Source organism: Artemia sp. Qi Xiang Cuo, chromosome 18, assembly GCF_049724085.1.
Source record: "Artemia sp. Qi Xiang Cuo chromosome 18, ASM4972408v1, whole genome shotgun sequence".
In the NCBI taxonomy this organism is placed as follows: Eukaryota; Metazoa; Arthropoda; class Branchiopoda; order Anostraca; family Artemiidae; genus Artemia; species Artemia sp. Qi Xiang Cuo.
In genome coordinates, this window is record NC_142811.1 from 34260541 (window position 1) to 34275539 (window position 14999).

Sequence of the window (14999 nt, forward strand, 5' to 3'; positions counted from 1 at the left end):
GATATTTCTTTCATAAGGGAAGTTTTGGACAGAAAAGAACGCTTTATCTTACTATCTCTCCCCTCTTGTGCGATGTGGAATCCTTTCTGGTATATTTTACCATAGTAAACGAAGCTGCGCCTAGCAGCTCAGGGAACTACAACTCAAACCTGGCTGCCACAAAGTAGTCAAGGAGTGATGAGCTTCGAGTTAATTGTAGCTAGCGGCTTCATGCCTCAGGTGCCTCAGGTTATTTACCTCAAGGTGGCTTCATGCTGTGATGACTGTTCTTTAATGTCTTAGGTAAGAACACACGTTGCATTTGTATAGATTTCTCCTTCCGCACTATGTGACATCCTTTGTGGCCTGTGTGGCATCCCTTAGATAATAACTGATGAACTATTTGTGTATTTTCACCTCTTGTTCCACGAATATTTATCTTCCTTCGGATTGGAGGGTTATTCTTAAATCATGGGTCAGAATGATCTATAGAATGATCAAGAAGTTGTGCTTACTATGAAACACTTTTGTAATTTGATCAGTTTTACAATATAAATTATATTTTAGCTCTAAAAAAAAATGATTTACGGAGTAAAATTCATTTTTTTCGAAATGATTTCTTTTCTTCTTATTAGGGGTTCTTTGAACACGTTTGAATAAAGTATAAATACCAGCATCACTAGAGAAGTATTGCTTTAACTTATTTATTTCTTGATTTGTACTCTATAGCGAGTTTTTGCTTTTCTGTGAGTACAACGAAAAAGAAACAAAAAAGGAAAAACAATTACTGTTTCTAAAGCAAGACTCACAAACAATATACATCTTTAACGTACCTTTCATTCCGGAGAAACCTTGAAAACCCTGAAGACCCGGTTTTCCTATTTGTCCATTTAGGCCAGGCTTCCCGTCACGACCAGCAAATCCTGGACTGCCATCATCGCCAGGCAGACCTGAAATTCATATATAAACACAAAGATAGGAAACTTCAAGTAGTACAAGTGAGGAATAGCACCTTCATGATAAATATTAATTCAGTTACTTTAAGCCCATTTAATTTACAAGAATGGACCTAAGACCCAGATTAGGGACCGAAAAGATGTTGTCAACATCCATTTTTTTCACTTTTAGTGCAGTAGCTACTTGTGAGGTTAGAAGATCATTGTGCTACGTGAACAAAACTTCAGAAATGGATGTATAGCCAAACCTAGGGCCTGAGAAGGGATTTCGAAATTCCTGTATCCATTTTGTCATATCTATAAGGCTTAATATCACTTGTTAGGTCTATAACCAGTCTTAACTCTAAAATTGAAAAAGAATTGAGTTTGATCCCCAGTTTGGGTCAAGTCCTGGGAGCTTCTGTGTCAGAACCTGTGTTTGGACGAAGCAGACTTTAAGCAAAACTTTTTTTTTCCAATTAAATCAGGTATAAAAACGCTTTACATCGGTTTTAAAGACTTATAATTAGAAAAGAGGTGGTTGTAGAACATTTTAAGCCTTTCTATTTTATCTTTTTTAACGTAATGTTTACCCCCCTTTCTCTAGTGATCTAGACAAAAATGTTCCTGAATAATTTATCAATAAATTACGGTTAAGTATTCCAGTAAATCCACATCTCTCAAAACAAGCATTATAACTCTATCTCTTTATTGTTTTTTTGCAGGGTTGTCCATCTTTTGTTTTATTTTATTCTTTCTCTTTCTCCCCCCCCCCCCTCTCTCTCTCATACACTCTTCCCCTCTTTCTACCTTTCTTTCTCTTTTTAATTCGATACCTGACACACTATAAAGCTTTATTTTTTATCTTGTATTTTTATATATTCATTATAAAACATTTCGTGGTAATAAACTGTAAGTAAAGAGCGACACGGCCCAATAATAAATGAACAATAAGAAAATGAATTTTGAAAATAATTAGTGCATCAAATGAATTAGCATTTATGCTGATTCCACATATACAAAATCGCTTAAATTTAATGTTACCCTTCAAAAGCTACGAGACTGAGAAAAGTTACTTGATTTTCGAAAAAGAGGAAGATCACCAAAAAGTCAAACGATGGTCAAGACCCTGCTGTAGAGGTTTCAAGCTTCTATCTGTAAAACTGTGGAATTTCGCATTTTTTCCCCGAATAAACATTACGGTTGCGTGTTTATTAGTTTTTTTTGTTGTTTTTTTCCCCGGGGTGACAGTATCAAACTAATGGTCCTAGAATATCGGGAGTTGACTCATTAAAACGGAAATTGAAAGATCCAGTGCTCTTTTTGAGTTATCAAAAAGATTGTGCGGCAGTAAAGTGACGTTTTCTGTCATACTTGGCACCAAACTAGGATTTGAAAGATATTGGATAGCCAATCAATTTATTGGTATCAACAACTATATATTGAGCTTCCTAGTTACAGAGAAATTAATGCCACACTGTGGTGCATTCGGTCCTGAAAGGTCATGTAGTAGCTCATATAAGATAAATGGTAAATATAGGCGTATATTACCTTAAAACTTGATTTAATAACTAAGCTAATTCGCTTGATTTTGCATGAAAATATATTGAGTGATGTATAATTATGCATAAGCTATTATTAAAGATGGACAATGGGTCATTGTTTAGAGGGGGGAGGGATCATATGCTTTAAATGGTGCATTTAAATGCCCAAACTGTCTATCTCTATATGAGCCTTCACATAAACATAGAAAAGGGTGTGTGCGTGTGTGTGTGTGTAGGGGGGAGGGGAGGGTATATGAATTAATCTGTCATAACCCTTGAGATAGAATAAGCCTGAATAAAGTGCCGAGGGTGATGCCTCCCTTCATATTATAGTAAAATCTTCCTTGCATTTATTTTAATGCTTCATTTAACTTAACCGATTTGGTTCATAATACAGTGACCCACAAGCACCCTATGTAAGACAGTTTTTTTGGGGTGGGGTGGGGTGGAATCGTCCAGATTAATTTACTTCGGAAAGAAAGAGGATCTCCGGAGGACGTTCTCCATGGGGTTGATTTTCTGGAAGGGGGTATTCCATGAGGGATTCTCCAGAATTCCCGGACGGAAATCATTTTATTACTTTCCGTTTAGCTTCTCAATCTTACACGCGTGGGGAATATTCGGTGGCAGGGAATTGTCCGAGGAAAATTTTTTGGGGGTGAATTTTCTACGGGTGGGGAGCATTTTCCGGAAATCATATACTAAATTATTTTTATAGGTCTTACTGTCTCTTTGGCTCCACAATATCTTACTGTCTCTTTGGTTCCAGGGGAGTTTTTCTACGGGTATGAAGGGGGGGGGGGGTATTTAAACGGTGAATATTTTCCGGGGGAGGATTTTCCAGGGAAAATTTTCCAGAAGTACTAGACAGAATGCCTTTTATTTGTGTTACTTCCTCTTTGGCCGCTGAATTTTACATGCAGAGAGAATGTTCCAGGGGAAATTGTCCGGGGCAAATTTTCAGCGACAAGCGAGTTATCCGGGGAATCTTACAGGTGGGGTAGAATTTTCTGCAAGAGAGATTCTTCGTGGAGAAAATTTTCCTCGGGAGGGATTTTCCGTAAGTGAATTTTCCGTGGGAGGAACTTTTCAAGAGGTGGGGAGATTTTCAAAAGAATATTTTCCACGGATAGGGAGGGGGATTTCCTGAATGATTTGAAAAAGAATCAAATAAGAATTTTTTCCGCAAGGAGGTAATTTTCCAACAGGAATTTTCTGGGATTGGGGGGGGGGATATTTTACCCAGGAGGGATTTACTGGGTAAATACTCTACTAAGGAGGGGGGATTTTCCTGGCATGATTTAGAAAATCATTACAAATTAAATAAAAAAAAAAATTAACTGAAAGTAAGGAGCAACATCATAACTTAAAACGAACAGATTCTTCCATATGTGACCAAAGCTGCTCCCTCCTTAATCCCTTGGTCGTTGCGGTAAAGTTTTTAGTGTTTTGAAAAAGCTTTTTATTACATAAAACGGCCCGTTGTGTTGCAGCAGTTGTTCTTAAAGAATTGGGACAAAGTTAAGCTTTAGCGTAAAGGGTGAGGGATTAAGGAAGAGGGAGCCCTCCTCTTATAAGGAATACTTTCTGTTCAGTTCAAAATTTAATGTTGCTCCTTACTTTTGGTTGACAACACTTGTTATTTGTTCTTAATCCCTTCCGAGTCAGATGAAGAATGTAGGTTTGAATATACAAAATAGGTTTATTCATACATTCAAACTTGAATTCTAATCAAATAAAAAAAAACAAGTTTTTTTAACTGAAAGTAAGGAACGACGTTAAAACTTAAAACTAACAGAAATTATTCCGTATATGAAAGGGGCTGTCCCCTCCTCAACACCTCGCTCTTTACGCTAAAGTTTTTTATTTTTTAAAAAAAATAGCGTTGTGATAAAGTCAAACTTTAGCGTAAAGCGCGAGGCGTTGAGGAGGGGACAGCCCCTTTCATATACGGAATAATTTCTGTTCGTTTTAAGTTTTAACGTCGTTTCTTACTTTCAGTTAAAAAAACTTGTTTTTTTATTTAATTTTTGAACGTTTTTGAATTAATGCAGATTTTGATTTTGGCTAACCGTACTTGAATGATTCAAACAAAATTTGCACATTAATTTTAATTTTTTTTGGTTAAATGACTTTCTAGAAAGTTATTTAATTTTAATTACGAAGGTTTTTATTAGTAATAAATATACGTAACTTACGAAGTAACTTACGTAACGAACTTCTACATCCATATATTTTTAATACGTATATTAGGGGGCTCGCCCCCTAGTCAATACCTCGCTCTTTAAGCTAAAGTCCAAATTTTGTTCCAATTCTTTAAAAATGACCCCTTAATCACAAAGGCCGTTATTTAGAATAAATAGCTCTTGTGAAAGTACTATAAAATCTTTGGCTTAAAGAGCAAGGTATTCAATAGGGAGTGAACCCAATCATATACGTAATACTTTCTGTTCGTTTTAAGTTTTGTTACTCCTTATTTTTAGTTGGAAAACTTGTTTTTTTTTATATTTAATTTCTGATCTTTTTTTTAAATAATGCTGGGAAATCCTACACCCCCTTCATAGCAAGGTCCCGTCCCACATGAACACATCCTTCATGGACAGATCTTCCCAAATAACCCCCGACCCATCCACCCCCCTACTACCAGAAAAAATCCCCCTGAAAACGTCTGTATACTTCCTAATAACCAATACTACATGTTAACATTGGGTAAGGTTCATAACTATCAGCCCTCCCCCTGGGGACTTTGGGGAAATAAGTCATCCTAAAGGACATAGTTATCATATTTTCAACCATGCTGAACAAAATGGCTATCTCAAAATTTTGATCAGGTGACGTTGGGAAAAAAATGAGCGTGGGAGGGGGCCTAGTTACCCTCCATTTTTTTTGGTCACTTAAAAAGGGCACTAGAACTTTTAATTTCCGTTCCAATGAGTCCTCCCACGATATTCTAGGACCACTGGGTTGATACGAACACCCCTGGGGAAAATGGGTACCTGGAGATATCTGGCGAAGGTAAACAGGACGGGTGTGCGAAACCACAGGATGGCTGGCCCCCAGCCCCCAATTGCACTTCCTCGCCGATGGGCCACGAAACGGAGATCAGCATCTCCGGTTTGGACCTTAAGGGTCTAGTGCCGCCATACTTACTTACTTACTTATGCACAAGGATTCTATATTTCGTCTTGTCTCAAAAGCAACCGTTATTTTTTTAGGTTATTTTATATTTAAATTGTGCTGTGAATAAATAAGGTACAGATTACACTTCTTAGAAGCGACATTTTGTTTTTATTTCCATCAAAAGTAAGCTTATCCCCAACCGCTAAAGATTTTTTCGCAAGTAAAACTATAACTAAAATAAATCTTAATTTTAGGTTAGGCTTAGTATTTCCAGAGAGTTGTTATTTTTAGTAACAGCGTTTTGCTAAGTATTTTTCATTGCAAAAACTGACTTTTGTTTCACTTTTAATTGCTGATTAATAACAATTAAACAGGAACATAAATATGCATTTACATTTACAAACTTGGAGGATCAGTAAGCTCTGAATATGTATGGGTAATAATATTCTGTCACTAACCATGTAACTTTGCCATTAGGCTGTTCTTTACAAAGCAAAGTAGTGATGTTAAGAAGTCAAACGATATAACTGTGGCAAAAACGCAAGTTTCAAGACATCATAGACTTAGTATTGAGCAATTTATAAATAGGCTACATCTTGGGGCAACTGCTCCGTATTTGTCTCATTCGTTTAACAGTTTTAGATTAAATACAAATGATGCCTGGTTTTCTGTTCCGTGACGTTTGAATTACGTAAAACACACCCACACGCACATTAAATTGCCATACTCTAAGAAAAATATGATCTAATCAAACAGTTCGTGTTAACGAACTGTAAGTAAGGAGCGACCCGGCTCAATGGTAACTGAAACTCTAAAAAACGGAATTTTGATACCAATAGATACATAAAAAGAATCAGATGTTAATTTTGATTTCAATTATATAAGTTTCATCGAGTTTAATTTTACCCATTAAAAGTTACGCGCCTAAGAAAATTTGGCTGATTTTAGAAAAAGGGGGAAAGACCCCTTAAAAGTTATAGAACCTTAATAAACATCACACCATCATATTCAGCGTATCAGAGAACTCTACTGTAGATGTTTCACGCACCCATCTACAAAGATGTGGAATTTTTCATTTTTTGGCAGAAGAAAGATCACGGATGCATGTTTATTTGTTTTTTTGTTTTTCTTTTCTTTTCCCCAGGGGTGATCGTATTGACCCAGTGGTCCTAAAATATCGTGGGAGGGCTCATTGGAACGGAAATTAAAAGTTCTAGTGCCCTTTTAAAGTTACCAAAAAAAATGGAGGGCAACTAGGCCCCCTCCCACGCTCATTTTTTTCCCAAAGTCACCCGATCAAAATTTTGAGATAGCCATTTTTTTCAGCATGGTCGAAAATATTATAACTATGTATTTTAGGATGACGTAATCCCTCGAAGCCCCCAGGACGAGGGTTGAAAGTTATGAACTTTACCCAAAAATATTGGTTATTGGGACCCAGCTCAATGGTAACCGAAACTCTAGAAAACGGCATTTTGATACAAATAGATGCATCAAAAGAATTGGATGTTGATGCTGATTTCAAATATATAAGTTTCATCAAGTTTAATCCTACCCATCAAAAGTTACGCGCCTGAGAAAATTTGGCTGATTTTCGAAAAAAGGGGGAAAGACCCCCAAAAAGTTATAGAACCTTAATTAAAATCACATCATCATATTCCGCGTATCAGAGAACCCTACTGTAGAGGTTTCAAGCTCCTATCTGCAAAAACGTGGAATTTTGCATTTTTGCCAGAAGAAAGATCACGAGTGCGTGCTTATTTTTTTTTTCCCCAGGGGTGATTGTATAGACCGAGTGATCCAAGAATATCGTGGGAGGGCTCATTGGAATGGAAATTAAAAGTTATAGTGCCCTTTTTAAGTGACCCAAAAAAAAATGGAGGGCAACTAGGCCCCCTCCCATGCTCATTGTTTTCCCAATGTCACCAGATCAAAATTTGTAGATAGCCATTTTGTTCAGTATGTTCGAAAATATTATAAGTATGTCTGTTAGGATGACTTAATCCCCCGAAGTTCCCGGGAGGAGAGCTGAAAGTTATGAACTTTACCCAATGTTAACATATAGTAGTAGAGAGCTATCTTATACCCCCATTGCTCACCCCTGCTGCCACCTATAACTTTTTTGCACCCCATATATGGGCATAGCCTCCCTAGGGAGAACACGTGGTTAATGGGGTCAATGACCTCTTTTTCCAAGGTCGATTTATTTGATGTTTCTATGTGTAATAGCTCCGGGGCGAAGGTTGCACATGCGCATTGAATTCTAACGGGAACAATGTTATTGATCTAGGACTTGAAGGGGAAGTGAATTTCCGAGAACTTGATTGCGTAATCAAAGTGTGTCAACAACAACAACATCGACCTTGACATTCGCTGAGAGCGTGCACTTACAACAACATCGACCTTGGAACACCTGTGCTATCGACCTCAATTCACCTATCGTGAATCAATAATTCCCCTTAGAAACAACAAATTAATTTCCCCTTTCTCGACAGATCAATCAATCAATGACATCATCTGTCAGACTTTAAAAATTTTCGCCTAGAAACATTTCTCCAGGAATAGATCCAAGTCATTAATGTCTTTGCCTCGGGAACAACTCTTTTGGTCGAACTCCAAAGGATATTAATAACCAAAGGCCACGGAAACAATTAGGCAAGAAACATCTTAGCGATGAATTGTTTTAGCGCTGGAATCAGGTTTCTTATTAATTTGAAATGCGTTAGCGCAGAGATGCCAATAACAAAGGAACACGTTGAATTTACGTTTAGGGATAATTTGGGCGAAATCGTTTGGACAGGTTATGGAACTATTTCGTCGAAAAAGATAGAGACATTTTAAAAGAAGATTTTTGAAGAGATTTTAGAAGAGAATTTAATGGTGAAACTCTGTGGTCGTTATAATACAAAAGTTTCATTTGAACAGTGTTGTGAGGTCGTCAAACCCAACCCCAAAGGGTTCCAAACCTCCTACCCCAACCCCGAAGGAAGCCCCCGGTCCTCAAAGCCCCCAAACTCCCAAAGGCCCTCCACCGGTCCCCCAAAGGCCCACCCAGACCCCCAAAGGCCATCCCCAGGCCCCAAATGCCCCCCAGGCTCCCAACTGTCCCCCCGGACACTCAAAGGCCCCCCCAAGCTCCCAAAGGGCCTCGCGCGCCCCAAAGGCCCACCCAGACCCCCAAATGCCATCCCCGGGCCCCCCCAAAGGCACATCGAGCTCCCAAAAGACCAACGGGGTCCCAAAGGCCCTCCACCGGTCCCCAAATGTCCCCCAGGCACCCAAAGGCCCTCCCGACGCCCCAAAGGCCCACTCAGCCCCCCAAATGCCCACTCCGGCCCCCCCAACGCCCTCCCCCCGTCCCCCAACGGCCCCCCGAGCTCCCAAAGGACCAACGGGGTCCCACAGGCCCTCAAAGGCTCTCCCCGAGCACCCGTCTTTCGTTGATGTGTGTTGTCTGAAACCTATGATTTGGGATGTGTAGTTTGCTACTTCAGGCTTTTCTGAGCTAAGGTTTCCTAGTATTTCCTAGGTGACTGTTGTCTGAAACCAATAGTATGGGATGAGTAGTTTGCTATTTCAGGCTTTTATGAGCTAGATTTCTTAGCCTTTCGTTGGTGTGTGTTGAATGAAACTTATGAGTTGGGATATGTGGTTTGCTATTTTTGACTTTTCTGAGTTGGATTTCTTAGTCTTCCATAGGTGTGTGTTGTCTGAAACCTATGATTTGGGATGTGTAGTTTGCTATATTCGACTTTTCTGAGCTGGATTTCTTAGCCTTTCATAGGTATGCGTTGTCAGAAAAATATGATTTGGGATTTATAATTTGATATTTCAGGCTTTTCTGTGCTAATGTTATCTAGTATTTCTTATTTTACTGTTGTCTTAAAACAATATTTTGGGATGATTATTTTGCTATTTTTGACTTTTCTGAGCTTGGTTTCTTAGTCTTTCTTTGGTGTGTGGTGTCTGAAACTTATGATTTGGGATGTGTAGTTTGCTATTTTTGACTTTTCTGAGCTGGATTTCTTAGTCTTTCATAGGTGTGTGTTGTCTGAAACCAATGATTTGGGATGGGTGGCTACTTTTGACTTTTCTGAGCTGGATTTCTTAGCCTTTCATAGGTGTTTGTTGTCTGAAACCTATAGTTTGGGATGACTAGTTTGCTATTTTTGACTTTTCTGAGCTAGGTTTCTTAGCCGTTCATAGGTGAGTGTTGTCTGAAACCTATGATTTGGGATATGTAATTTGCTATTTCCGACTTTTCATAACCGGATTTCTAAGTCTTTCGTAGGTGTGTGGTGTCTGAAACCTATGATTTGGGATGTGTGGGTTGCTATTTTTTTGACTTTTCTGAGCTAGATTTCTTAGCTATTCGTAGGTGTGTGTTGACTGAAACCTATTATTTGGGATGGCTAATTTGCCATTTTTGACTTTTCTGAGTTGGATTTCTTAGTCTTTCATAGGTGTGTGGTGTCTGAAACCTATGATTTGGGATGTGTAGTTTGCTTTTTCGACTTTTCTGAGCTGGATTTCTTAGCCTTTCATAGGTGTTTGTTGTCTGAAACTTCGAGTTTGGGATGTATAGTTGGCTATTTCAGGCTTTTCTGAGCTAAGGTTTTCTAGTATTTCGTAGGTGAATGCTGTCGGAAACTTATGATTTGGGATATGTAAATTACTATTTCGGGCTTTTCTGAGCTAGGTTTCTTAGTCTTTCATAGGTGTGTAGTGTCTGAAACCTATGATTTGGGATGTGTAGTTTGCTATTTTTGACTTTTCTGAACTAGTTTTCTTAGTCTTTCATAGGTGTTTGGTGTCTGAAACATATAGTTTGGGATGATTAGTTTGCTATTTGTAGCTTTTCTGAGCTAGGTTTTTTAGCCGTTCATAGGTGAGTGTTGACTGAAACCTATGATTTGGGATATGTAGTTTGCTATTTTCGACTTTTCATAGCTGGATTTCTTAGCCTTTCCTAGGTGTGTGTTGTATGAAACCTATGATTTGGGATGGGTGGATTGCTATATTTTGACTTTTCTGAGCTGGATTTCTTAGCCTTTCGTAGGTGTGTGTTGACTGAAACCAATGATTTGGGGTGGTTAATTTGCTATTTTTGACTTTTCTGAGCTAGATTTCTTAGCCTATCATATGTGTGTCCTTTCAGAAAATTATGATTTGGGAGGTGTAGTTTGCTTTTTGGACTTTTCATATCTAGGATTCTTAGTCACTCATAGGTGTTTGTTGTCTTAAACATCGAGTTTGGGATGAGTAGTTGGCTATTTCAGACTTTTGTGAGCTAAGGTTTCTTAGTATTTCGTATGTGAATGCTGTCTGAAACTTATGATTTTGGATATAGTATTTCTTAGGTGAATGCTGTCTGAAACTTATGATATGGGATATGTAAATTACTATTTAGGGCGTTTTTGAATTGGATTTCTTAGTCTTTCATAGGTGTGTGTTGTCTAAAACCTATGATTTGGGATGTGAGTTTGCTATTTTTGAATTTTCGTAGCTAGGTTTCTTAGACTTTCATAGGTATCTGTTGTCAGAAAATTATGATTTGGGATGGGTGGATTGCTACTTTTGACTTTTCTGAGCTAAGGTTTTCTAGTATTTCGTAGGTGAATGTTGTCTGAAGCCTATAGTTTGGGATGACTAGTTTGCTATTTTTGACTTTTCTGAGCTAGGTTTCTTAGTCTTTCATTGGTGTGTGTTGACTGAAACCTATGATTTGGGATATGTAATTTGCTATTTCTGACTTTTCTGAGCTGGCTTTATTAGCCTTTCATAGGTGTGTTGACTGAAACATATGATTGAGATGAGTGGTTTGCTATTTTTGTCTTTTCTGAGCTAGATTTTATAGCCGTTCATAGGTGTGTGTTGTCTGAAACTAATGATTTGGGATGTGTAGTTTGCTATTTGAACTTTTCAGAGCTATGATTCTTAGCCTTTCATAGGTGTGTCCTTTCAGAAAATTATGATTTGGGAGGTATAGTTTGCTTTTTGGACTTTTCAGAGCTAGGATTCTTAGTCACTCATAGGTGTTTGTTGTCTGAAACTTCGAGTTTGGGATATGTAAATTACTATTTCGGGCTTTTTCTGAGTGGGATTTCTTAGTCTTTCATAGGTGTGTGTTGTCTGAAACCTATGATTTGGGATGAGTGGATTGCTACTTTTGACTTTTCTGAGTTGAATTTCTTAGCCTGTCATAGGTGTTTGATGTCTGAAACCTATAGTTTTAGATGACTAGTTTGCTATTTTTGACTTTTCTGAGCTAGGTTTCTTAGCCGTTCATAGGTGAGTGTTGTCTGAAACCTATGATGTGGGATATGTAAATTACTATTTCGGGCTTTTCTAAGCTAGATTTCTTAGTCTTTCGTTGGTGTGTGGTCTCTGAAACCTATGATTTGTGATGGATGGATTGCTACTTTTGACTTTTCTGAGCTGGATTTCTTAGCCTTTCATAGGTGTTTTTTGTCTGAAACCTATAGTTTGGGATGACTAGTTTGCTATTTTTGACTTTTCTGAGCTAGATTTCTTAGCCTTTCATAGTTGTGTCCTTTCAGAAAATTATGATTTGAGATATGTAAATTACTATTTCGGGCTTTTCTGAGTTGGATTTCTTAGTCTTTCATAGGTATGTGTTGTCTGAAACCTATGATTTGGGATGTGCGGGTTGCTATTTTTTTGAATTTTCCGAGCTGGATTTCTTAGCTGTTCATAGGTGATTGCTGTCTGAAACTTATGATTTGGGATGGTTTATTTGCTATTTCCGGCTTTTATGAGATAGGTTTCATAGCCTTTCATAGGTGTATGTTGTCAGAAAATTACGATTTGGGATGTGTAGTTTGCTATTTGAACTTTTCAGAGCTAGGATTCTTAGTCCATCATAGGTGTTTGTTGTCTGAAACCAATAGTTTGGGATGACTAGTTTGCTATTTCAGACTTTTCTGAGCTAGATTTCTTAGCCGCTCATAGGAGTGTGTTGTCTGAAACTTATGATTTGGGATATGTAAATTACGTTTTCGAGCTTTTCTGAGTTGGACACTTCTAAATTTTTCCACACACGAAAACTTACACACACACACGTCAAAACTTACACACACAAAATCTTAGACAAACAAAAACTTACACACACACACACACAAAAACTTACAACCGAAAACAAAAAATTACACACACACTAAAAAAATTAAATTCACAAACAAAATTACATGTACACAAAAACTTACAAAAAAGCAAAAACTGATAAACACACACACAAACTTACACACACACACACAAAAACTTGCAAACTCACCCGAACAATAACGAACACACACACAAAAACACCAACATATACATACACAAAACTAACACATGCACACGAAAACTTACATTCACATAAAAACTTACATTCACAAAAAAACTTACACACACTCACAAAATATTACACTCACACACAAAAACTAACACACACACACTAAAACTTACACACACACACTAAAACTTACACACACACACACACACAAAAACTTACACACACACACATGAAAACTTACACACACACACACGAAAACTTACACACTCACGACAAATCTTACACACACACAAAAACTTACACACACACGCACACACAAAAACTAACACAAGCACACCAAAACAAAAATGCATACAAAAACAAACAAGCACAAAAACACATAGAAACACAAAAACACAAAAAAACAAAAACACAAAAAAACAAAAAAACAAACACACACACACACTAAAACATACACACACACACCTACACTAACACACACACACACACATCAGCACACAGAGCGATCACACACGCGCACGCACGCACACGCGCGCACACGCACACGCACACACACACACACACACGCGCACGCACAGACAGACACACACTCACACACACCCTCACACACATAAACTTACACACACACACACACACACACATACACACACACACACACAAACACATACACACAAACACACAAACATACATACACAAACACACACATACACACACACACACACAGATACATACATATATACACAAACACATAAAGACATACACACACACACACACACACACACACACACACACACACACACACACACACACACACACACACGTGCTTTAGGATCTACCGCGGTAAAACAAAAAATCGAATCCAGACTTACAATTGTATGTAGCAACTCCCGCTGGAAATACCTTAAGAAAAACACCATCAGACAAGGAACCATATATCACTCAACAGGTGAAATAGACATTTCTGGAGACTGGGTTCAAGGAAGAGGAAATCTTCAAAACAAAAATCAGTAATAGAGCGATCCCCGGTACGAAGAGCCAGGGAAGAAGAAAAAAAATCTGAGGCAATTTCAGATAGAATTATTCCTAGATAGAGAAACCCAGACAAAAGAAACAGTGGCAATAATACATGAAGAAAACTCACTATATGAAAAGACGAATAAAACAAAACCAACTCACTCTTCATATGAAGTACAAAATGTAGGGGAGTTGAGGGTAAGAGAAAATAGCAATATAGAACGAATAGAATCAGAAAACGAATTAAGAGGATATAAAAACAGAGAGAATAATAGTAGGCCAAGCAGCACCAGTAGTAGAAGTTCAATTTGCAGCAGGGGCTCGCGAAGAGTACTCAAATGGATGCAACACAACAAATATTAAATTTCATGAGAGAAGAGAGGTAGCCAGAGAAAAAAGGAGGAGGAAGATAGAAAAGAAAGAGAGAGAGATAGACAAGAGAAGAGAGAAAGAGAGATAGCTAGAGAGCAGAGAGAAGAGAATATTATAATGGATAGAGAACGAAACGAGAAGCGAGTTAAGGTCCTATCAGTAAATCTGATAATAAAAGAAGTCCGCGCTTTCGAAGAGACAGGTTAGTTTAGCCAACAAAAGTAGCCTATTGTGGTTACATATAAAGAGAAAAGAAAGAAATACTGAATCAATTAATACAATTATGAAGATCTATTATGGGCTATGCCTTTTGAGAGCACTATTGGAAAATTTACGAATCAATATATCACGCAACTAATTAGTATTCAAAAATATAAGGCTAAAATTGCTGCGTGTCAAAACAATTTTCCACGAGAAAACCGGAAGTTAACTGGATAAAAGAATTTTCATTTAGACTGAAGAGGTAATTCGAAGTTAACGGAATTTTGAAATTATGTCGGACAGAGATGAGATTAATTCAAGACCAAAAAGGGAGAGTGAAGCCGATAGAATAAAAAGAAAGAGAGATAGAAAAGAAAGGGAGAAAAATATGAGACAACGTATATTAAATTTGGAGCAAGAGAGAGAAAAACATGGAGAAAGAGAGGATAGCCAGAGAGGTAGACGAAAGAAAGCACCTAGAGTATATTAAAAAATTACAGTATGATATAGATCAAATTGAAAAAGATGGGCAAGCCAAAG

The 14999-nt window shown here is 37.8% G+C and overlaps 1 protein-coding gene across 1 annotated transcript in view; it reads right to left on the bottom strand.

Moving 5' to 3' along the window:
• The window catches only part of LOC148941432 (uncharacterized), a 364996-nt gene that overhangs the window by 72818 nt on the left and 277179 nt on the right, over window positions 1-14999 (bottom strand). The window contains exon 21 of the mRNA XM_089104420.1: window positions 813-929. Coding sequence (XP_088960546.1) covers window positions 813-929 — 117 coding nt within the window. The remainder of the gene's footprint in view (window positions 1-812; window positions 930-14999) is intronic.